Source organism: Choloepus didactylus, chromosome 11, assembly GCF_015220235.1.
Source record: "Choloepus didactylus isolate mChoDid1 chromosome 11, mChoDid1.pri, whole genome shotgun sequence".
Lineage (NCBI taxonomy): Eukaryota > Metazoa > Chordata > Mammalia > Pilosa > Megalonychidae > Choloepus > Choloepus didactylus.
The window spans coordinates 77,472,078-77,497,720 of record NC_051317.1 but is presented as its reverse complement, the minus strand read 5'-3'; the positions used below and the strand labels follow the sequence as shown (position 1 = coordinate 77,497,720).

The following is a 25,643-nucleotide window of genomic DNA, read 5'->3' as shown; positions in this document are numbered from 1 at the left end:
ATGTCCTTTATGTGTTTTGCAAATATTTTCACTCAATCAGTAGCTTGTCTTCATTTTCTTAACAGTATCATTGAAGAACAGAAATTTTACATTTTGATGAAGTTCCATTATATCATCATCACCATTATCATCATCATCAACTCTAATGTGCTAATAGGAAGAAGAGCTTCCTTTGACATTTTTTGTCAAGAAAAGACAAACTTTTGAATGCAACAATACTAGAGAACCAAGTGAAGATGATGGAAGTCTGTGCTTTTTCTGTCTAAAAAATTTGTTTTTAGTGTAAAATTTTCTAAAAATTTATTTTAGTATAAAATGCTCAAGTTAAAATAAATGAAAACAATTAAAAATAATTTGCAGATATGCTCTAATTCTATTTTTACTGTGATAAAATATACATGACATAAAATTTACCACTTTAACCATTTTAAAGTGTACAATCAGTGGCATGAAGTACATTCACAATGTTATGCAACCATCACCATCTAGTTCCATACCTATTTTTATAAATCACATATTTACATGAGCATTAAGAAAAAAATTGGAAGAATTTATATAACATAATTTATTATTTTTTATTTCTGTTTATTTGGCAATTAGGTATTTTCCCCTTATTTTTGCTTAACTGTATTTCAAAGATTTTTACAATGAAAACTTCATTTTTTAATAATAAACAAAAGTTTGGTTTTTATCTCTTTACAAAAGTTACTTAAATATTATTACTTTGGATCTTTTAATGTTAGATTTGGGATGTCAATTTAAAAACTGTTATTTTTATTAAGAAGGGTAGTTTTTCAGTTATAGAACGTTAGCAAAGAACTAAAAGTACTGTTTAAAGTGTTGCTGTTTATGACCTAAAACAGACTTGTTTATTTGCATCATAAAGTGGAAAATGGTGGTTAGATCAATGACTGAGTCATTATAACATACACTAAATCTTAATATGAGAAAATGACTTGAACACCACCTAGTCAGGCAGGCACTGCCACCACCAACAGTTTTCAAATTTTTCCTTAATAGAGTAAAGCCAAGTGGTGGATTTATTTCTGAATTTTCCCCCTTACTTGAGTAACCTCCTCCCACCACCACCCCCCATCTCAGGAATGTCAGGTGGACACCTCTGGGAAGAACCACCCTCTGAACACCAGACAACTTCACGCTTGCTCTGCCCCTCTCACGCTCTAAGACCCCAGTAAGCCACTTGCATGCCCCTGGTTGTTTCTTATTTCTTCACCTGCGCAATGGGTTGTTAGGAATAATGCACTGACTGCAGGGAACTCCCAGCTGTTTTACTGAAGTGTGCTGTAAAGGAAAATGAGCTGTCTCTAAGGTCATGGGCACATGAGATAACTGTTTTTAAAAAATTTCTGTCATTATATATATTTTTATCTATATCAGACAAGTTGTGGGTTTACCAAACAATCATGCACAAAATACAAGATTCCCATACATCACCCCATCACCAACACCTAGCATTAGTGTGGAACATCTGTTACAATTGATGATAACACATTTTTACAATTGTGCTATTAATTAAAGTCCATGGTTTAACTCAGGGGTCATTGTTCATGTAGAGTAGTTCCATGGATTTTTAAAAACTTTTTATTCTGTTACCATACACGCAATCTAACATTTTCCCTTTGAATCATGTTCAGATATGTATTTCAGTGCTTTTAATTGTGTTCACAATGTTGTGCTATCATCACCACCATCCATTACCAAAACATTGCCATCATTTCAAATAGGGACCTTGTACATATTAAGCCTTAGCTTCCCATTCCCTATCCCCACCCTGGCCCCTAGTAAATTATATTCTAGATTCTGATTCTATGAGTTTGTTTATTCTAATTGTTTCAAAATCACGGAGATCATACATTATTTATCCTTTTCTGTCTGGCTTATTTCATTCAACACGATGTCTTCAGGGTTCATCCTGTTGTCACATGTATCAGGACATCATTCCCTTTTGTGGGTGAAAAGTATTCTACTGTATACATATGCCACATTTTATTTATCCATTCGTTGGTTGCTGGACACTTGGGTTGCTTCCATCTTTTGGCTACTGTGAATAATGCTGATATGAACATCGGTGTGAAAATATCTGTTTGAGTCCCTGCTTTCAGTTCTGTTGTGTATTCATCTAGTAGTGGGATTACTGGGTCATATGGTAGTTCTATATTTAGCTTCCTAAGGAACTGCCAAACTGTCTTCCACAGTGGCTGCACCATTTTACATTCCCACCAACAATGAATAACTGTTTCTATTTCTCTGCATCCTCTTCAACACTTGTTATTTTCTGTTTATTTTTAATAGCAGCCACTTTAACGGGTTTGAAATGGTTTTGATTTGCATTTCCCTGTTGGGTAATAATGTTAAGCATCTTTTCATGCACTTTTTTTGGGCTACTTGTTTATCTTCTTTGGAGAGATGTATATTCAAGTCTTTCGCCCATTTGTAAATTGAGTTTTGTCTTTTTGTTGTTAAACTGAAATATTTCTTTATATATTCTGGATATTAATCCTGTAACAGCTATGTGGTTTCCAAATATTTTCTCCCATTGTGTAGGTGTTCATTTTGCTATCATGATAAAGTACTTTGAGGACCAAAAGTTTTAAATTTTGATGAGGTCCCATTTATCTATTTTTTGTTGTTGTTGCTTGTGCTTTGGGTATAAAGTCTAAGAAACCATCGCCTAACACAAGGTCCTGAAAATGCTTCCCTATGTTTTCTTGTAGGTGTTTGATAGTTCTAGCTCTTATTAGGTCTCTGATTTCTTTTGAGTTGATTTTTGTATATGGTGTTGGGTAGGGATCCTCTTTCGTTTGTTTGCAAATGAACACACACTTTTCCCAGCACCATTTATTGAAGAGACTCTTTGCCACCTTGTCAAAAATCAGTTGGCCATACAGAGAATAAAAATATATATGCAGGGTCCCCCTGAGGAGCTAGGGGAAATGTGGAGGTGATGGGCTTCCTCACCTGGATTGTTGCTGATATTCTCACAAACATTGAGGACCGGCGGTTTAGTGTGCCGAGCCCTCTATCTCGGGACTTGCCCTATGAAGCTCGTTACTGCAAAGGAAAGGCTAAACCTGCTTATAATTTTGCCTAAGAGTCTTCCCCAAGTACCTCTTTGTTGCTCATGTGGCCCTCTCTCTCCAGCTAACCCAACTCGGCAGGTGAACTCACTGTTCTCCCACCTACATGGGATCTGACTCCAAGGGGTACAAATCTCCCTGGCAATGCAGGATATGACTCCCAGGGATGAGTCTGAACCCAACATCATGGGATTGAGAACATCTTCTTGGCCCAAAGGGGGATGTGAAATGAAACAAAATAAAGTTTCAGTAGCTAAGATATTTCAAATGGAATTGAGAGATCACTCTGGTGGGCATTCTTATGCTATACAGATAACACTTTTTAGATTTTAATGCATTGGAATAGCTAGAAGTACATACATGAAACTATCAAATGCAACCCAGTAGCTTTGACTCTTGAAGAGGATTGTATAGCAATGTAGCTTACAAGGGATGACAGTGTGATTATGAAAGCCTTGTGGATCACACTCCTTTATCCAGTGTATGGATAGATAAGTAGAAAAATGGAGAAAAAAACTAAATGAAAAATAGGGTGGGGGGGATGATTTGGGTATTCTTTTTTACTTTTATTTTTTATTTTTAGTTTTACTTTTTCTGTTACAAGGAAAATGTTCAAAAAATAGATTGGGGTGATGAATGCATAACTATATGATGATACTGTGAACAGTTAATTGTACACTATGGATGACTGTATGGTATGTAAATATATCTCAATAAAACTGAATTTAAAAAATCAGCCATAAATGGGAGGGTCTGAGCTCTCAACTGATTCCATTGGTCTATATGTCTGTCCTTGTGCCAGTGCCATGTTGTTTTGATTACTGTGGTTTTGTAATAAGTTATAGGATCAGGAAATGTTCTAGTTTGCTAATGCTACTGCCAGAATGCAAAATACCAGAGATGGATTAGCTTTTATAAAAGGGAGTTTATTTGGTTACACAGTAACATTCTCAATGCCATAAAGTGTCCAAGGTAATGCATCAACAATCGGGTACCTTCACTGGAGGATGGCCATTGGTGTCCAGAAAACCTCCGTTAGCTGGAAAGGCATGGGGCTGGCACCTGTTCCAAGTTCTGGCTTCAAAATGGCTTTCTCCAGAATGTCAGTGTCAACTTCCAACAGCCGTCTTCAAACTGTCTCTCATCTGCAGCTCCTCTCTCAGCTCCTATGAATTCTTGAATATGTCCCTCTTGGCTGTAACAAGCTCACTACTTCTGTCTGAGCTTATATAGTGCTCTAGTAAACTAATCATGCTGAATGGGTGGGACCATATGTCCATGGAAATTACCCAGAGTTATCACCTACAATTGGGTAGGTCACATCTCCATGGAAACACTCAAAGAATTGCAATCTAATCAACACTAATAAGTCTGCCCACACAAGATTGCATCAAAGATAATGGCATTTTGGGGTACATAATGCACTCAAACCAGCACAGGAAGTGCAAGTCTGCCAACTTCATCCTTCTTTTTCAAGATGTCTTTAGCTATTTGGGATCTCTTACCCTTCAATATAAATTTGATGATTGGATTTTCCATGTCTATAAAAAAGGTTCTTGGAATTTTGATTGGGATTGCAATGAATCAATAAATTGCTTTGGGAAGGATTGACATCTTAACAATATTTATTCTTCCAATCCATGAACAGCTTTCATGTCCAATCCATAACATCCTTCCTTCCATTTATTTAGGCATTTTTAAAAGTTCTTTCAACAATGTTTTGTAGCTTTCTATGTACAAGTCTTTTGCATCCTTGGTTATATTTATTCCTAGATATTTGATTATTTTAGTCGCTACAGTGAATGGAATTTTTCTCTTGATTTCTTCTTCTGATTGTTAATTTCTCACCTATAGAAACTCTACTGATTTGGGGGTGTTGATCTTGTACCCAGCAACTTTGCTAATTCATTTATTAGCTCTCAGAGCATTCTCATGGCTTTTTCAGGATTTTCTGTATATAGGATCATAACATCTGGAAACAGGGAAAGTTTTACTTCTTCCTTTCCAATCTGGATGTCTTTTATTTCTTTTTGTTGCCTAACTGCACAGGAAAAAACTTCCAGTACAATGTTGAATAAGAGTGGTGATAGTAGAAATTCTTACTGTGGTTTTGTAATAAGTTATAAGATCAGGAAATGTTCTAGTTTGCTAATGCTGCTGCCAGAATGCAAAATACCAGAGATGGATTAGCTTTTATAAAAGGGAGTTTATTTGGTTACACAGTTTTCTGATCTTAGAAGGAACACTTTCAGTCTTTCACCATTAAGTAGGATGTTAGCTGTGGGTTTTCACATATGTCCTTTATCATGTTGAGGAAGTTTCCCTCTATTCCTAGTGCTCTAAGTGTTTTTATCATGAAAAGATGCTGATTTTGTCAAATGCCTTTTTCTGCATCAATTGAGATGCTCATGTGCATTTTTCCCCTTTATTCTGTTAATGCCATGTATTACATTAATTGAATTTCTTATTTTAAACCAATCTTGCATACCAGAGATAAATCTCACTTGATCATGTTGTATAATTCTTTCAATATGCTGTTGAATTTGGTTTTCTAGTATCCTGTTGAGGATTTTTGCATCCATATTCATAAGAAATACTGGTCTGTAGTTTTCTTTCCTTGTGGTATCTTTATCTAGCTTTGGTACGAGAGTGGCTTTGGCCTCATACAGTAAGTTAAATAATGTTCCTGCCTCTTCAATTTTTTGGAAGAGTGTGAACAGAATTGGAGTTATGTCTTGGAATGTTTGGTAGAATTTCTCCCTGAAGTCATCTGATCATGGGTTTTTCTTAGTATAGCCATGTCAGCTCTCCTTTGGTTACTACTTGCAAGGTATATTTTTTTCTATTCTTTCACCCTCTATCTACTGTGTCTTTGAATTTAAGGTGACTCTTTCACAGACAGCATATATTTGGGTCATGCTGTTTTATCTGTTCTGCCAATCTCTGCCTTTTGACCAGAAAGTTTAATCCATTTACATTTGAAGTCACTAATGGTTATTATACCGGTTTGAAACTGTAATGGACCCCAGAAGAGCCATAATCCTTTAATCTGGTCTTGTTGGGGTGGAACCTTTTGATTGAGTATTTCCATGGAGATATGACTCATCCAACCATGGGTGAGGACTTTGATTAAATTATTCTCTTGGAGATGTGACCCACCCATTCTGGGTGTGTCTTAATTAGATCTCTGGAGTCTTTTAAAAGAGCTGAGAGCCCACACAGACCCAGATGCTTGGAGATGCTGGGAGATGCAGACAGAAGGATGTTTGGAAATGCTAAGCTAAGAGGCAAAGTCCAGAGTTTGTACCAGAGAAGCTGGGAGATGACTCCCAGAGGCTTAGAGAGAAATTCCCCAGAAGAACCAAGTAGAGAGTTGAGAGAAGCTAAGAGAGAAAAAGCCCAGAGACATTTTGGAGAAAGCCATTTTGCATACCAGGAGCAAAGGACCAGCAGTTACCAGCCACGTGCTTCCTAGCTGACAGAGGTGTGCTGGACTCCATTGGCTGTTCTTCAGTGAAAGCATCTTCTTGTTGATTCCTTAATTTGGACATTTTAAGGCCTTAGAACTGTAAATTTGTAACCCAATAAACCCCATTTATAAAAGCCAATCCATTTCTGGTAGTTTGCATAACAGCAGCTTAAGCAACCTGGAACAGATTTTGGTATCAGAGAAGTGGGGTGCTGCCGAGTTTGCATATGCCAGACATGTTGGAATGGCTTTTTAAATGGATAAGAAGAAGATTTGGGAAGAATTGTGAGGAGCTTGATAGAAAAGGCGTAGATTGCTTTGAAGAGATTGTTGGTAGAAATATAGACTCTAATAATACTTTTGATGAGGCCTTAAACAGAAGTGATGAATGTGACATTGCCAACTAGAAGAAAGGTGATCCTTGTTTTAAAGTGGCAGAAAATTTGGCAAAATTGAGTCCTGGTATTGGATGGAAGGCAGAATTTGAAAGCAACAAGCTGGGATACTTAGCTGAAGAGATCTCCAAATTAAATGTGGAAAATGCAGCCTGGCTTCTCTTTGCAGCTTATAGTAAAAGGTGAGAGGAAAGAGATAAGCTGAGAACTGAACTCTTGGTTAAAAAGAAACCAGAAATTCATGATCCGGAAAATTCTGGGCTCCCAGAAAATGAAACCCAAGAAGATAGTGCACCATGTTAGGATTTAAAAAAACTTGGAACCAGCCAGCCATTTCAGTACAAGCCAGGATTGGAGATGGAGTTATCTAGAAAGGATTTGTGGAAAGTCCTATTATCTGATGGTTTTGACCCCTGTATGTTGCATGCCAAGCCAAAAAAAAATTTTTTTGGTGAGATCTATATAAACAGAACTGTTCCAGTTTGCTAAAGCTGCTGTTATGCAAAATACCAGAAATATATTGGCTTTCATAAAGGGGATTTATTAGGTTACAAATTTACAGTTCTAAGGCCATAAAAGTGTCCAAACTAAGTCATCAACAAGAGGATACCTTCACTGAAGAAAGGCCAATGGTGTCCAGAACACCTCTGTCAGTTGGGAAGCACATGGCTGGCAACTGCTGGTTCTTTGCTCCTGGTATACTTTTCAAAATGGCTTTCTCCAAAATGTCTCTGGCTTCTCTCTTAGCTTCTCTCAGCTCTCTACTTGGTTCTCCTGGGGTGTTTCTCTCTAAGCATCTGGGAGTCCATTTTTAGCTTCTCTGGGGCAAATTCTGGGCTTTATCTCTTAGATTTGCATCTCCAAACATCCTTCTGTTTGCATTTCCCAGTTCTTCAAGTGTCTCACAGCATCTGGGTCTATGTTGCTCTTAGTTTCACAAAAAAAAGTCTCTCTTAAAGGACTCCAGTGATCTGATTAAGATCCACCTTGAATGGGTGGGGTCATGCCTCCATGGAAGTGATCTACTCAAAAGGTCTCACTTATGGTTGAGTGGGTCACATCTCCATAGAAGCTACCTAATCCAAAGGTTCCACCCTAATCAAAAGACTAATAAGTCTGCCCCCATAAGATTGCATTAAAGAACATGGCTTTTTTGGGGGACATAATCAATTCAAACCAGCACAGGAACCACTGTCAGTCTGGACTGGGGGCGGGGGGTGTGCAGAGAAGGGACAAATGGAGAGAAGGATGACTTCAAAGGCAGAACCATGGAAGCTAAGGTCTGGAACCAAGAAATCTCAGGCCAGGAGAGCAGCAGACTTATCCATGCACATGGAAAAGGTGAGTTTGCCCTGGAGGAAGAGGGTGGGCCTTCGGCCTTGATGCTCAGGAAGAGTGCTGCCACTCCAGGACTCAGAGATGGTGGAGTACATTCCCTGGAGACTGGGGAGAGCCTGGCCACCACCCCACTGTTTGGAGAAGGGAGAGACTTTGCCCTGGAAATGCAAAGATACTTAAGGAGGGTGCAGCCAAAAAAGAAGGTGGTCTCCCCAATGCATGGATATGTTGAAGCAATCAACCAGCATTTGGAGAAAGTAAGGCCACTGTATAAGCCTTTGGAAAGGGTGAGACTGCCACTCTCTCAAGCTCCAAGGATAAAATGTCATTCTATAGATGACTCTCAGACTATGAAATCTAATGAACTTTGCCCTACGGGTTTTCAGAACTTTTGGTCCTGTGACCCCTGTTTCCTTTTCATTTTCTCCCTATGGTAATGGGAATGTTTATCCTATGACTGTCCCCCCTTTATATATTGGAAGCAGATAACCTGTTCTAAGTTCCACAGCCAGAGGAGAATTTTGCCTTAGGACAGACCATGCCTATAATTGAATTTGATAAGACTTTGTACTTATCTATATTGTGATGGAATGAATGTATTTTTGTGTTTGGAAAAAACAAGCCTTTCTGGAGTCCAGTGGGTCAGAGGTGCTGGTATGAAACTGTTATGGACCCTAGAAGAGTCAAGATCTTTTAATCCAAGTTTGTTGGGTGGAATCTTTTGACTGAGTGTTTCCATGGAGATGTGACTCATCCAACTGTGGGTGAGAATTTTGATTAGATTATTTCCTTGGAGATGTGACCCCATCCATTCCAGGTGGGTCTTAATTAGATCACTGGAGTCCTTTAAGAGAGCTGAGAGCCCACAGAGATTCAGACACTTAGAGACCCTGAGAGATACAGACAAAAGGATGTTTGGAGATGCTAAGCTAAGAGATGAAGCCCAGAGTTTACCCTAAGAAGCTAAGAGAGGACATCCAGATGCTTACAGAGAAACACCCTAGGAGAACCAAGCAGAGAGCTGAAAGAAGCTAAGAGAGACAGAAGCTCAGAGAAACTCTGGAGAAAGCCATTTGAAATGCAACCCAGGAGCAAAGGACCAGCAGTTGCCAGTCATATGCCTTCCCAACTGACAGAGGTGTTATGGACACCATTGACCTTCCTTCAGTGAAAGTTATCCTCTTGTTGATCCCTTAATTTGGGCATTTATATGGCCTTAGAATTGTAAATTTGTGAGCTAATAAACCCAATTTATAAAAGCCAATCCATTTCTGGTATTTTGCATAATGGCAGCCTTAGCAAACCAGAACAATACAGGACTTTCTTCTGCTATTTTTTTATTTAGCCCTATAATTCTTATACCTTTTTTGTCCCTCACTTCTGTTAATGCCTACTTTTACACTTATTTGATTTTTGTGTTTTACTATATTGATTGCTTTCTCACTTCTATCAGGGCATATTTTGCATCTATTTTCCTTGTAGTTACCATGGAAACATCATGTGGTTACAATTTAACATCTTAATTATATAACAATCATATTTGGTTTGATCCCAACTTAACTTTAATAGCATGCACATATACTTTTCTTATACCACTCTGTTCCCCAACCATCTTTTTCGTACTTGTTACTACTTGTATCTTTGTACATTGTATGTTCAGTATCAAAGATTTATCATACTTTTTATGCATTTGCCTTTTAGCACCTGTAGGGAGTAAGAAATGGAGTTACATACCAAACAATACAATACAATAATACTGACATTTATAATTACCCAAATGGTTACCTTTACTTCAGATCTTTATTTCTTTATGCTGCTTTGAACTACTGTCTAGTGTCCTTTTCTTTCAGTTTGAAAAACTTCACATTTCTGTCTGAAGAACCTTTAGCATTGCTTGTAGGGCAAGTCCAGTGGTGATGAACTCCCTAAACTTCTGTTTATCTGAGAATGTCTTAATCTCTCCCTCATTTTTAAAAGAGGATCTCACCAGAAATAAAATCCTTGGCAGAAAGTTCTTTTCCTTCAGCACTTTAAGTACTTCAGCCCACTGCCTTCTTGCCTCCATGGTTTCTGATGAGTAATCAACAATCTAATTGGGACTCCCTGTATATAACATGTTGCTTTTCTCTTGCAGCTTTCAGAACAGTCTCCTTGTCCTTTGCATTTGATAGTGTAAGCAGTACATTATGGGGGTATTTTTTTTTTCATGTTTATCTTGTTTCATGTTCTCCGAGCTTCTTGTATGCACATATTCACGCCTTTTGCTAAGTTGGGGAATTTCTCTGTCATTATTTCTTTGACTAGTCCTTCTGTCCCTTTCTATCTTTCTTTTCCTTGTGGGACAACCGTAATGCATGTATTGGTGCACTTGATGGTGTCCCATAGCTGTCTTAGGATGTTTAAAAAATTTTTTTTTACTTACTGCTCCTCAGCCTGACTCATTTCAAGTGTCTTATCTTCAAGTTCACTGATTCTTTCTTCTGCCGGCTCTAACCTGCTCTTGAAACCCTCCTGGGCATTTTTCGTTTCAATTATTGTGGTCTTTAACTTCAGTAATTCTATTTGGTTACTTATAAAAACTTCTATCTCTTTACTTAGGCTCTCATATTGTTCATTCATTGTTTTCCTGATATCCTTGAGTCCTTTCTTTGTATTTTCCTTCATCTCCTTGGGCATTTTAAGATTATTCTTTTAAAGGCTTTTTCAGTATGCCCACATTCTCATTGGTGTTTTCTGTATTTTTATGTTTTTCTTTTCCATGGACCATCATTTCCTGTTTCTTTATTTGTCTTGTACTCTTGTTTTGCACACTGTACATTTTAGTATTTTAAAATGTTAATTCTGGGATTTATTCCCTGAGATGTCTGTACTTTTTTTAACCAGCTGGTGATAAGACAGAGATTTTCTTGAGCTTCAGCACTCCTTTCAGGAAAGTGTGGCCAAGGAGAATGCAGTGTGCAGGGTTTTCTCTTTCTTGGCCTCTGTCTTGTCCTGGGCTTTTGCTTGTTAGTTGTTTTGGAGTTCCTCTATTTACAGGAGTTTGGTTGTCCCCTGTGTTTCCCAGGAGACAGACCTCCCTCTCCCTGCAAGATGTTCTTCTTACATTTGGATACCTAACCATGTCTGGAATGCACATTTCCCAGAGTAAGCATGGGTAAAGGCAGGACAGCAAGTCTGCCAGCTTCAGAGGAAACATTACATCTGTGCTGTTAGCTTTAAAAGCTCTGGGGGCTTCCTCAGCATTTTATTCTCCAGATGGTGTTCTCTGAGCACACTGTTGATCTCCTCTTATTGTCAGCAGTTTTGCCACTGCTTGATTTGTTTTAGATAAATACTAATTTTGGGTATATATGAAGCCCTCTGAGTCCCCACTGATTTACCTAATTTATTATATAGATTATATGACATCCTGGCTGAAAATTCACCATCTTCCTTCCTTGGTTGCAATTTAACATATACTAGATTCACTATTGGATTGACACATTAATTTTCATTTCATTTATACATTATGCAGTTGAAAATACACATGAGGAAAAGACTTATGGACCATGCAGGATTTATGCTTTTAGTTGTGATGTGAATGTTATCAGACATTCAGTGGTATATGTAACAATACAAGACACATGGATAGAGTTCAATAGAGAAAATGGCCAGGGGACATACTTAAAGAATAAAAATGCAATGTATAAATACAGAATGTGCTGATATTGCTAGAGAAAAATAGAAGAACAAAGTAATTCCAGGAGATACTGCAAACTGCATAAACTTTTGAACTATTTTGTGTCACAGAATAAAAATGAAAACAGAGAAATACATTTTGTTCTTTTATCCAAGTGTCTGGTAGCTTGGAAAAAACTTACTCCTGTTTAATACAATACAAATATGCCAAGCCCAGATGTTTGGTAATCTGTGAATATTTACCTGAAATAGACATTCAGAATTGAAGCTCCCCAGAGGCAAACATATCAAATGTAAAGTGTACAATTCATTTACATGTAGAACAGTGTCTTTTGTGTATACATAAATGAAATTCTAAGATATTTTCTAAATTCTTATTTTCATTTGAGTGCTGTAGGTGATACGTACTTCACAGACACTATAATTTAAGATTAGATGTAGGCATTATCATCTAAGATTAGAATCTGAATACAAAACAGGCCCCTGCTACCAATGTCTAATCCCGCCAAGTAATGCAAATATTGGGACCATGCAATGGAGACCTCAAAATCAGCTCTAACCCTCACCACATCTGAAAGTCTAACAGGAAATGTTTGCAGTTTGATTACAGGGTGCCTATATTTTCAAATAGTCACTCCCTTTTAGGTGCTATCTCCCTGCAAAAACCACATCTCCATGGTGTTGAGGACCAATGGTGGGTAAAAAAGATGCAGCAGGAGAGGATATAAGATGGTGGCATAGAGAGGAGTGGAAGCTAAGTAGTCCCCCTGGAACAACTGAAAAAAAACAGAAACAACTAGTAAATAATCTGGAATAATGGCAGGGGGACAAACATGACAGTCCACTCATCATACACCAACCTGAATTGGGAGGAATGCCTGAGATCACAGCATAAAACCTGTAAGTAAAAACTGAGGATCCAAATTGGGAGACCCCTCCCCCACAGCCCGAGCTACAAAGCCTGGTGGTGCCAGAGAGAAGCTTTCTCCCAGCAAGCGAATATAGATCAGCTGAGCTCCAACTGGGGTTTTAATTAGCAAGTGTGAACTGCTCACTACGAGGTATGAATCCCCAATAAGTAGACAGAGGCTTTGGGTGACGACTGACCTTGGAGAGCTGGAGGGTCACCTCGGACTAGCTCTGCTCCTTTTTCAACTCAGTGGAGAAAGCCTCAGCCATTTTCAGTTCCTAGTTCTGTGACCCAGACAAGGGTATAGCACAGGCAGAGAGAGACCACTGAAATGCTAATGACCTCCCCCTAGGGCATCTATCTTCTCTAAGAGGAAAGGGGTGGGGCCCAGCTCTACTACCTGCCTTTCATTCAGAACTTACACTAGTCAAGAATTATAGGCTAACAGGCACCACCTGCTGGGCAGAAAAGCACAGTGACTGGAGGCATCACAGCGTGTACCAATTTTCTAAGACACCCTCAGGGAAACCGGATACTGAATATTTCTTCCTTCTGGGACCTTAGCCCATTCTGGTCTGGTGAGGCCTAATTGGGGTAACCAAGGAAACCATGCCTAAGCAACAGAAAACTACAACCTACACCAAGAAAAATGAGGTTATGGCCCGGTCAGGGGAACAAACTTGCACTTCAACTATGATGCAGGAATTGAAACAACTAATAATAACTGAATTCAAAACGTTTAGGGAAGATATGGCAAAAGAGATGAACCATATAATGAAAACACAGGACGTACATAAGGTAGAAATTGAAAGTTCAAAAAACCAACTGGCGGAATCTATGGAAATGAAAGGCACAACACAAGAGATGAAAGACACACTGGAAACATACAACAGCAGATCTCAAGAGGCAGAAGAAAACTCTCAGGAACTGGAGAACAAGGCACCTGAAAGCCTACAAATAAAAGAACAGATAGAGAAAAGAGTGGAAAAATATGAGCATCATCTCCGGGAACTTTAAGACAAAATGAAAAGCAAGAATTTACGTGTCATTGGTGTTCCAGAAGGCGAAGAGAAGGGAAAAGGGGCAGAAGCAATAATAGAGGAAATAATCAATGTAAATTTCCCATGTCTTATGAAAGACATAAAATTACGGATCCAAGAAGCGCAGCATACCCCAAACAGAATAGATCTGAACAGGCCTACGCCAAGACACTTAATAATCAGATTATCAAACATCAAAGATAAAGAGAGACTCCTGAAAGCAGCAAGAGACAAACGATCTATCACATACAAAGGAAGCTTGATAAGACAATGTGTGGATTTCTCAATAGAACCATGGAGGCAAGAAGGAAGTGGGGTGATCTATTTAAGATACTGAAAGAGAAAAACTACCAACCAAGTATCCTATATCCGGCAAAACTATCCTTCAGATATGAGGGAAAGCTTAAAATATTCTCTGACAAACAGACAATGACCGAGTTTGTGAACAAGAAACCTGCTCTACAGGAAACACTAAAGGAAGCACTGCAGACAGAAAGGAAAAGACAGGAGTGAGAGGTTTGGAAAACAGTACGCTGAACAAAGATGACTGAATATGGTTGAAAGAGGAAGGCTGGGATCATGTGGGACACCAGAAGAAAAGACAAAGGATAAAGACTGGGACTGTGTAACTCAGGGAAACCTAGGATGCTCAACAATTGTAATAAAAGGTACAAATATGTTTTTACATGAGGTAGAACAAATGAATGTCAACATTGCAAAGTGTTAAAATAGGGTGGGATTGGGGGGGAAATACAATCAAGGCAAATAGAGACTAGAATTAACAGAAACATTGTATTATGCTTCCTTTAATGTAACAAAAGCAATATACCAAAGCTAAATGCATATGGGGGGGGGGGTTGGGGAATAGCGGAAGGGTATGGGACTCCAGGCATTGGTGATGTCTGACTCTTTATTCTACTTTAGGTTAATGCTAACTTTCCTTTTGTCACCTTCTAGCTATCAAGTTTTTTTGTTTGTTTGTTTTCCTCTCTTTCTCCTGTCTTTTTCTTTTGTCTCTCTGCCTTCTTTGACTCTTCTCCATCTTTGTGGAAGAAATGTCCTTATACAGAGAGTGGAGATGGTGCTCAATACATAAATATGTGACTATACGGGGACCAACGATTGTTTACTTAGGATGGAATGTATAGTGTTTGAACCAAACCATCTTAAAAGAAATGGGTTGATGAAGAAAATTTGAGGGCTCTATATTGAGTGAAATAAGACAGACACATAAAGGCAAATATTGCAGGGTCTCACTGATATGAACTAATTATAATATGTAAACTCATAGACATGAAATATAAGTTACCAGGATATAGAATGAGGCTAAAAAATGGGGAGTGGTTGCTTACTATGAGAAGAATGTTCAACTAGGGTGAACTTAAATATTTTGAAATGGACGGGGATGATGGTAGCATGTAACGAGAACAACTAACAGTGCTAAACGGTGTGTGAAGGTGGTGGAAAGGGTAAGCTCAGAGTCACGCATGTCACCAGAAGGAAAGCTGGAGGTTAAAAGATGGGAATGTATAAAACAGTGAATCTTGTGGTGGCCAATGTCTGTGATTAACTATACAAATATTAGAAATCTCTCTCACGAACTAGAACAAATGTATGTCACTATAACTAGAGGTTAATAATAGAGAGGCATATAGGGAAAAAATATATACCTATTGCAAATTATATACTACTGTTAGTAGTATTTTAACATTCTTTCATCAACAGTAACAAATGTACTATACCAAAACTATGAATCAATAATGGAGGAGGGGGGCATGGTTAGGGGTATGGGAGGACGTGAGTTTCCTTTTTTTTTGTCTTTATTTCTTTTCTGGAGTAGTGAAAATGTTCTAAAAATTGAAAAAAAAATAATTGCGTTGATGGATGCACAGCTGTATGGTGGTACCGTGGGCAACTGATTGTGCACTTTGGATCTTTGGATAGTTGTATGGTATCTGAACAATCTCAATAAAAAAAATTTTTTTTTTAAAAATAAAAAGATGCAGTAGAAGGGCCAGGCAATCACTGGGCCAAAATGCAGGCATATCTGATCATGTTCAGCATGTATGGATGTCTAGAAATGCCTAAAGAGAGGAAGTAAACTAACTTACTCCCTAGGTTGGCAAAAAAATAAAAATATATGGTTCACTAGGGAAAAGAAATACAAGTTTGGAAAAATAACAAGTAACTGCTACTAAAGTGAATTTTCCCAATATATGTTTATTTCTACCACTATTCACAGATTAAACTGGGAAAGGAACTCATGGCTTTACGGCTTCTCTCCAAAGCTTAATGCAATCGTGAGACCTATTTTTGACCAAATGAGAGGCAATTTTGAATCAACTAGGGATCCAACAAAGGGAAATATTTACTGAAAGGCGGGAAATACTGAGTATGTGTCCAGATATAATTTAAACATAAGATTCATTTAACATCAAGAAAGCATTCGTTGTCATTCCAGTGAGTTTTACCTATCTGCTAATTATGATGTCTAACTCGGCTCATGGTCTGTAGCTCTAGTACTTGGAAGGTCAGAATATACCCTCTAGTGGCGAGAGGAACACATTACAGCTCCTCTGATACCCAGCACTCTGGGACAAACTGGCCCTGTATGGGATTTGCATACAGAAGAGAACAGCCATAGGCTCTAATTGTGTCCACCAATTGGTCAGTATCTCCTAGTGAAGCCTGGGCTGTATGGAATTATTCTCATCCATGGAAGGGAAAAATAGTTATGCTGCTGTAAAATAATTATTATTTATTGATGATTGGCAAAAGATAATTTATAAAAGTTATAACAAGAAGGAGAGAAATAATGAGATGTTTTGAATTTTTTTTTACATCTTGTAACCTAGATGAAAAAGGAAACATTGAAGTCAGAAGTCAATTACTGTTAATAACCACATCATTTTGGTCAGAAAATATGAGTCCAGTCACCTTGGCCGTAGCAAGCACTGAACCAGTTGTGTTCTAGGACTTAATCATGGATGAATCTTTCCTTTGATGGGATGGGGTGGGAGTCTTTCACTGTTCATAATTTTGAAATGAAAGAAGGAAATTTCACTGATTGAATGCTTAGAAACCATTGTGGATAATATCTGATTATTATTTCCTATAAATAGAAAACAACATTGTGGAAAAACATTTTTGGCTGAGGTCTTAAGAATGTTTTTTGTTCCCTGACATAAAAAAATACATGCAAATTAATTCATACAGGAAGACAGAAGAGACCCTCCTGTCTCCAAGCTGACACTGCATAAAATGGAATCAAGAGTGAAAGGAAGGCTGGACACAATTTTTGGTTTAGAATATGACAGTAGATTTTATAATCTAAGGGGGAATCTCCGAAGGTTTGTGGGCAAGAGAATGACACAATTTAGGTAAGATCTCTTCTAGCTCGAAAACACTATGATTTTATATGGCTGCAAACTCCTTGAGTTTAGGATCTTTAAAGAAAAGTGGTACCTACTGAGTATTTAGCCTGCCACTGTGCTATATATTTTCAGTTATTATTTTATTGATTCTTTACTTATGAAAGAGAGAGAGAGAAAGAGAGAGAGAGAGAGAGAGGGAGAAGCTGAAGCTCTGAGAATTAACTTTTCTGTCTCTGTTTCCTAGGGCTGACATAACAAAATACCACAACAGAAATTTATTGTCTCACAGTCTGAAAGCCAGAAGTCTGAAATCAAGATATCAGTGGAGCCCTGCATCCTCTAATTCTGTGGGGAAAAATCTGTTTCCTGCCTCTTTCCAGCCTTCTAGCAGGGTTTGCTGGTAATCCACGGCATTCTCTGCCTCAGTTGTCTTCCCTCTGTCTGTCTGTCTGGGTCCAAATTTCCACTTCTTGTAAGGACACCAGTCATCCTGGATTAAGGGCCCACTCTAACCCAGAGCGACCTCATTTTAACTTACCTATTTCCATGTATAATGACACTATTTCCAAATAAGGTCACATTTGGAGGTGCTGAGGAGGAAGACTCCAACATATCTTTTTGGGGAGCACAATTCAATCGTTTTCATTGTCCATGGTCACAAAGCCAGTCCATAGCAGAGCAGAATTTGAACAGCAGTCTTCCTGGCTCCAAAATGTGGTGTCCTCCACTTCCCCCACCCCCACCCTACAATTTTCACTCCTGGAAAATGAATGTCCCTGAGTCTTTCGTCCCTTGGGGTTATAGACACATGAGGGCATGTGCTTGGTGTCTTTGTGCCCATGATCTTCTGCTCTGGTACAAAGCAGGAGGAGATGGAGAGGACTGTGGTGCTTTATGGGAGCCTGGGGGAGGTAGGAGAAAGAGTGAGGAGGCCCTGCCACCCCATCGAGAGAAGAGCTGTGGCAGCAGGAGAAAGAAATGGGGATGAGAGAGAGCAGCTCAGGGCAGCAAGTCATATGCTAAGTCAAGTGTGGACTCTGGAGATGGTCACGTGGACTACTCTCGGGGCCTCACAGTACCTCAGTTTCCCTTTTTGTAAAATGGGGAAAATAAGAGCTGCTGTACCCTCTTTGGGGTGCCCTGAAAGATAAGAAAGGAATGCAGCACTAGTATAAGAAACCATTGCAAGTTACTAAAATTATTTTCCATGTTTGAGTGGTAGAATTTTTATGCCTCTTTTTCTGAATGTCCCTTTCCATGGGGTAGTACCATGAAGACTGGGTCAACTAACTTCAAGGAGCTATTAGGAGCTGATTAAGAAAAGAGTCACTAATAAGATCTGTAAAGTGTTCAAACCGATGGTCCCTATTTTTCCACATATTGAGATACAAATGCTATTAATACTGTATTGCTTTGTCTTTATATATATTTGCTCACAAATGGCACCATGTACTTTATAATATGATATTTCCTACATAATCAAGAGCACAGAACCACAGAAAAATTTCTTTTGCTCTGGTCTGGTTTCTCCCCTCTTGTTCACCTTTTAGGCAATCATGCAAAAATACATTTGTATAGCTGCTGGCTGCTTCATATTGGTTGCACGGAAGAAATGGCTCTGGACAGAGGGCCAAAGCAATGGTAATTATCACCTGATTTCTTCCATTCCACTGTAATACCAAGAAGAGGCCTGTGCACTGGGTCATCCATAACTGAACAGCCACATAACAAAGTCTTCCATACATAGCAGGGAGCTTTTCTCATGAAAGTCCATGTGCTGCCCAGGGCAGTCAAAGAATTTGCAATCTTTGCTACTTTCCTATGACTCAAAGAGTTGCGTGGAAAGATCATTGTGGAATTTTAATAGCTTATTATTCATGATCTGATTTTTCACCCACCCAGATTGTAAGAAGAAATATTATTTAGCAGACAATGTATTTATTAACTGTCATATCCTTTCAGTTTCTTTCCATCTTTCCTTCCTTCCTTTCTCCCTTCCTTCCATCCTCCCCCTTCCCATTCTTTCTTTTTCCTCCTTCCCACACCCTTTCCCTCCTTTCTTCCTTCTATTTCCCTTCCTATTTCTGGCCCTCTGTTACTCTTGCCCTTCCTTTCTTCTTATGTCTTTTCTTCCTTCTTCTTCCTTTCATCCTTCCTTATTTGCTTGCTTTCTTTCTTTCAAGGATTGTTACTGAGTGCCTGTTTGGCCTGGCACTGTGCTGGGCACTGAGAACCCAATCCTGCCTTCAAGTGAAGAAATGTCTTCACTTCAATCTTGTTTGTGTAACTTTCATAAAATTACCATGGCATGCATGCAGCTCTAGTCTTCAGAGTTTGAAAACCATCTCCAGCAATTTACTTACAGCTATGGAAAACCGCTGTATGTTGTCATCTTCACAGTCTTGGATGACCTTATGCAGTCGATGGTTGTCATGGGATTCACCATCCGTCACAATAACCATGACTTTTTTAACCCCTCTTCGGGCACCCCGGGCTTCTGTGAAAGCTTCTTTCCTGAGGGAATCACAGATAAAAGAGAGGCAAATAAAACACCATCCCAAGATTAGGAAAGGCAATAAAACTAAAATGTTGACAACTCTAGGTAGCTCAGTGCTTTCCCCCCAAGATCAACATCAACATCCATTGTTCAAGCTGGGAGGCATGATTATCATTATTTATAACAGTTTTAGATTTATTCCAGATGATAGAGAGGTCACGATTTTGCTAACCTCCACATATCTCGTATACAAAAGGCAGCAAGCAGTACTTTATTCTTTGGAAACTTCAAAGGGAGGGTGTGACTGGTGCATACATCAGATGTTGAGAAGGTCAGTTTTGTAAATACTCTCCCAGACACTCCTTCCTCTAAAAACACTCCTTCTCTAGCATGACAGGCTTCTTCTGCATCTGGCAGAAGCTCTTGCTTTAATCCTCACTTCCCTCCACACCTACTCTGACATTTGTAGAACAGCTTGGATATACTCTGAGCTGATGAGGGGAGATGAGAGAAAACAGAATATTTGTGTGGCTGTGAGAGCCTGAGAATGTTCTGGGTATGGGGAAAAAAGTCAGACATAGGAGTAAAAGCTACAGATGACAGTTTTCTGAGTCAGAGACTGAGTATTCAGCTGGGTTCTAGAGGTCAAGGATGGGCTGGGATAGGTACAAAGAGTTTGTCTGAACCAGGTTTTTAGGACACAGACTGCTGGGGGTAAGTGGAAAGAGGTGACATGGATAGAGAGGAAAAAATGTTATAACTTAACTACAGAGAAAGGAATTTTAATTTAATTCAACCAAGATTTATGGAAAGAGAAGGACAATGGGGGAATAGACAAGTTTGTATTTGTTTCATGTGTTCTGCACACACACACACACACACACACACACACACACACTTTCTTCCTCCCTACTACTTTCTTTCACTCCATGTCCTTTCTTTTCTGGAGTCCTGGAAGAGAGAAGCATGTCTTACTTAAGTTTGAAACAATGAGAGTAATTCATAGAATATTTTTAGATTTTGTATACAGTGAAGTAATCATTGTACTAAATGATACATTTAAATACTTTAATTTTGACACGAGAAAAAACAGCTGCAGTTTGGGATATGCCAAAGAAATACCTCTCTTAAACTAACATTCCACATGGTTGGCACAATACACATCAGTTATCCAGTAGGTACACAGTGATCATATGATAATAGGTATTTTGTGAGGGAGGGGATCCTGGTGGTGTGGACAGAGGAAATTTACCTGTGATTATTCTTCCTTTAAAAGGATTTGAAGCAAATATGGCAAAAGGTTAACTGCCAATTCTGTGTAGTGGGCACACGGGATTTTATTGTTCTATTCTTTGTACTTTTCTATTTTTCTTAAATTTTTCAAAAGCATAAGAAAACTATTTTTAAAAATTTATCATTGAAGGATTGTGTGTGTCTGCCCTTTACACTGCACAAATAGATTTTTTAATGTCTTTAAATGCACTAACAAAAATGAAAACAAATATCAAAGACTGGTCTTTAAAGAAGTATGGAAATAGTTATCATGTGAAATTCAGTCCTTTATGCAGTTCTAATTGTTAGAGGATCATGAAAATATCCTAATTCCCTTGAAGATCAGGGCCATAACTGAAAGGACATCAGCAGAAGGCAACGATTAAGTGACCTTTCTTGCAGAAAATCTGGTAGCTCAGAAACTGGGAGGAGCTTTACATAATATAAGAGTGTCATTGACTGGACTTCTGAATACACCCTTTCTGTTTCAAATATATTCCCCAGTCAATTGCCCTTGTCCCCGAAACAACACTACCCAGTGTCCTTTCTTGGAATTAAGCATTCACCACCCTGTATATCCCAGGAGGATCCCTTTCCTTGAGACAGGGAGGATCCAGGCCTTATGATTAGACACTGTGAACCTATTGAAAGGAAAGAAAATTTGAGCTATAGGGAGAAGGGGGCACAAAAAATACTATTAACTGGGAGACACTGAAAATGGAGGTAAAAGATTCTAAAAAATTTAAAATATTATTTGCAACTGGACTTGCCTGAAAGGAGTAATGAAGCAATTAAAATATACCTAAATATGAAAACTAAGATACAAGAACATTTATTAACATTGTTAGGAACTTTTTATTCATATTCAAAACTCAGTGATCTTTGTGTCCTACAGTTAGATCCTCTGTGAAACACGTGTGCAAAAACCTTATAGGGACAGGTATTTAGAGTGGTATTTATGCAAGAGCAGAAACAGCCAGAATATTTCTTCAGTTAGTTTTGAAAGATGCATGTTCATTCTTAAGTAGCTGCCTTCGGAAAATGCAGAGCTCCCTAGGCTCAAAGCTTTCAGAATGCTTTGATTTTCTTTGAATGTGCAGCCACCTTTAGTGAATTATTTAAGAGGGTGCACTCTTTGCACATGTAAATCGGTGATCCTGTGGGCAGGTATATGTAAAATTACCCCATCTGTTTGTGGTTATCGCTTCTTGGGCCCTAAATAACTAGAACCACATGCTTTTCTAACATTTGTGAGTCCAAAGCTGCACATGAAATTTTAACATTCTGAATACCTACCCATTCTTTGGTTTATGCATATGAACTACCTTAACACTCTTAAACCACTGATCTAGCAGGCAAAAGTGAGAGTTAAGAAATAAGCTTTTTAAAATCATATGAGAATCCAGACATTGAAGATAACTAACAGAAAGATTCTTAACATTAGTCAAACTATTTATTAGTGTTCCTTCGATTTTGGTATTGTTTAGTTTTCATTTAGGAACTTACAAGCTGTGGTAGACACTAAAGAGATATAGCAGGAGATCAAGCTGAATGAGATAGGAGAAAGTACAGAAATGAAATGTTCTACATTGTAAGAGAAGGACAATGTGTAGGTTCTTATGAAATGAAATCCAATCACAGAGTAGGCAATTAAGGAAGCTGCAGAATGGAGGGAGGAAAGGGTATAACTGGGAGGAATTTAGGGAAAGTAAGAAAGAAAGAGAGAGCATTAGAAGTCATCAATGCTTTCCTACTTCTTTCAGTCTTTGCACTGAAAATTAGTTTCAAATATGACATTTAATTTTACCTGAAATTAAACTGACTCTTATTGGGAATTTTCAATAACTCCAAATCAAGTACTGAAAAATATGTAGGCATCCTGGGATATAAATATATATCAAGTAGAAGTGTACAACTTTCTAAACAAGTCTTTTAGACTGAGACTCCTCAAAGCTGAAAACAAAGAATAAAGGGGAAAAATATTTACTATTATTAAGCCAGTGCCTGAGAACACAATGCAATAGACTGCAGTGATTTTTTGACTGGCTTGGTTAAAGCCTTGGAATCAGTTAAAGCCTTGGAATAACAGGGAAAGAGGAAAAGGGTGGTAGGATTGTAGTATAAAAATCCCAGCTGTAACTAATAGCTGACCAGTTGAATCTGGTTTTAAACAAGCTGTCTTTAAGATGTTACCACAGTAAATATTCAATCAACATCATGAAAGGGTTAGGTTCCGCAGCAGTTACTTTTGTATAGTTTTTACTTTGGTTTGTTTTTTTCATCCATGTACCTTGCTGTGTCTATTCCAAGGGCTGTCATGGTCTGGAGGCCACGTCTCTGGAGTAATCTTTATTTGGGGGTCCGCCACGAGCAGCCCTCTTCTGTCTCGATGCATAATTTTATTGTGGTTGAACTAATTGAGATAATACAAGTTTTCTGCGGCCAATATGGGGGGGACTGAAGTGGGACGTTGGTTGCAGGGATGTCCAGGAGGGTCCTGAAGATACCATGGGGGAAGGACCGGCTGTACTGTACAATTCCAACTGAACCCAAGAAGCCCGCTCTGACACCATTCGTTCCTCTTAACTTTTCTTTAGCCTCTAAATATGTATGTTGTTTGTAATATATTTTAGTCATTCAAAATTGAGTCTTCTAACAAAACTGTCAGTGGTAAACTCCTTGCACTCTGACAGCAACCATCACTGTCATCTGTGGATACTCATAGCCAAAAGGCAAAAATAAAGAGCTGTTATTAAACTTCTTTCTTTCTGTTCCCAGACGTACTTAGCTTCTTGCCCATCTCAGTTTATTCATATATACAATTGCCCTGTGTCTCTCAGCCATCACCAGGACGGCCTGCACCCTCCCGCACTCTTCTTCCAGTCTCAATTAAACATCCGACTGAGAGGCTTTCCCTGGTCCCCATTTTAAATTAGGCCCCCGGTCACACTAGCTAATAGCCATTTTTCCTTTACAGTCTTTTACCCAGTTCAGCAATTGTACATTTATTTCAATGATCATGTGTTTCATATCTTTCTCTCCCTCTAGCTTTAAAGTTCCATGAAAGCAGAGACCAAGTCAGCCTAAAACTGTTAAAGTTGTCTCTGGCACTTGCTTTATCGTCAACCCTATTTCCAAGTGACACAAGGGGTCGGTGTCTACCTTCTGTCCTCCAATGCTGATATCACTCTTGTCAGAGATCTTTAGGTTTAATTAAATTCCTGATTTATAAATACATTTCCACAGGTAAGTCCTGAAAACCAAAAGCATATTCTCACATTTGTAGTAACAAATAAAGGAAATCCAAAATTAAAAATAATAATAATAATAATTAAAAAAAACTCCTTATCATCTTTGAGCTACCCTCTAGAGTACACTCAACATTTTGCTTAAATAATATTATCCTATATTTTAAGAGTTGTAATGCTTTTTTGTCTTCCTTTTCTATTTTATTCTAATTATAATAACAGAACTTAGTATCACAATTCACAGATGAGGAAACTAAACTTAAAATATTTTTTGTAGTTCATTTCCTATAGTTGGCAGCAAGTCTAAGACTTGTATCTCTTATTCCAGAGCTCTTTATATCACTATATTTCCTCTCTACAAAAATACATCTTCCTAAAATTCCCCATTCTCTAGTCACCTCATCTGCTAAATACTGATCCCATTTCACTGTTACTCAATGAACTCAATTGACTCTATGTGTAGAGAATATATTCAAACAAATAAATACATAAATAAATCATATGTTAAGAATAAAGAAATACAATAAATGAATCCTTCCTTAAAGTTTCTTAGTCAAGTATAAGATAAAGCAATAGAGAATATATGCAAGTGTAAGGTAAGAAATATATTATAAGCTGAATGAATATGCAAACTGCTCAATTCATGAACATGTTAGCATGTTATCTTTCACCCAATATCCTTCACCGTTTGTCCCAAGACCATGTGCTGTTATGTTTGGAACAAAGATTATCAAAAGTCCCTTTGGGAACAAGGTAGGAGACACCAACTAATTCTACTCAAAATAATGAAATTGACAAGGGTACATCCATCACCTCCCACCCCCACCCAGTTGAGGCTGTTTCCTTGAATTATAATGAAAGGTGATGGATAGTTGTCTCTTTATTGCCCCCACATAGAATTTTAAATCTTCTCTCGAATGACCCTACAGCTTTTGATCAGGAATCCAGGGACACATTCAATAATTACTAATGGAAACCATGTAGGCTTGACATTGTCTTTGTATATATAAATGTTCTAGGTGCCAAGATGAATAAACACTGCTGTGAAAGTTAATTGCTCACCCATTCAGAATGTCTCACAAAGTCTGTTTTATTTTTATCTTCCTTTGTCTGTATTTGTTTAAGCAGGAGGCTAAGGAACTTTGAAAGTTTTCACTCCTACCCTTGTCATTATTTTTGGAAATTTTACCATCTACTTGTTTAATTTATTGAACACCCTAGTTTCTCATTTCTTTGATCTCTTTCTCTTCAGAAATATTTTCCTCTAGCTCAACTAGGCTGACTACTCTCAAAGTCATATCCTTGACCTTAACCTCTGTAAAAA

The 25,643-nt window shown here is 38.2% G+C and overlaps 1 protein-coding gene across 1 annotated transcript in view; it reads right to left on the bottom strand.

The window, feature by feature from the left end:
* ITGA1 (integrin subunit alpha 1) overlaps positions 1–25,643 on the bottom strand; it is a 166,686-nt gene that overhangs the window by 59,270 nt on the left and 81,773 nt on the right. Inside the window, exons 8-10 of the mRNA XM_037798951.1 lie at positions 24,187–24,272; positions 23,362–23,418; positions 19,666–19,816 (exon numbers count right to left, since the gene is read on the bottom strand). Of these exons, the coding sequence (XP_037654879.1) occupies positions 19,666–19,816; positions 23,362–23,418; positions 24,187–24,272 (294 nt within the window). The remainder of the gene's footprint in view (positions 1–19,665; positions 19,817–23,361; positions 23,419–24,186; positions 24,273–25,643) is intronic.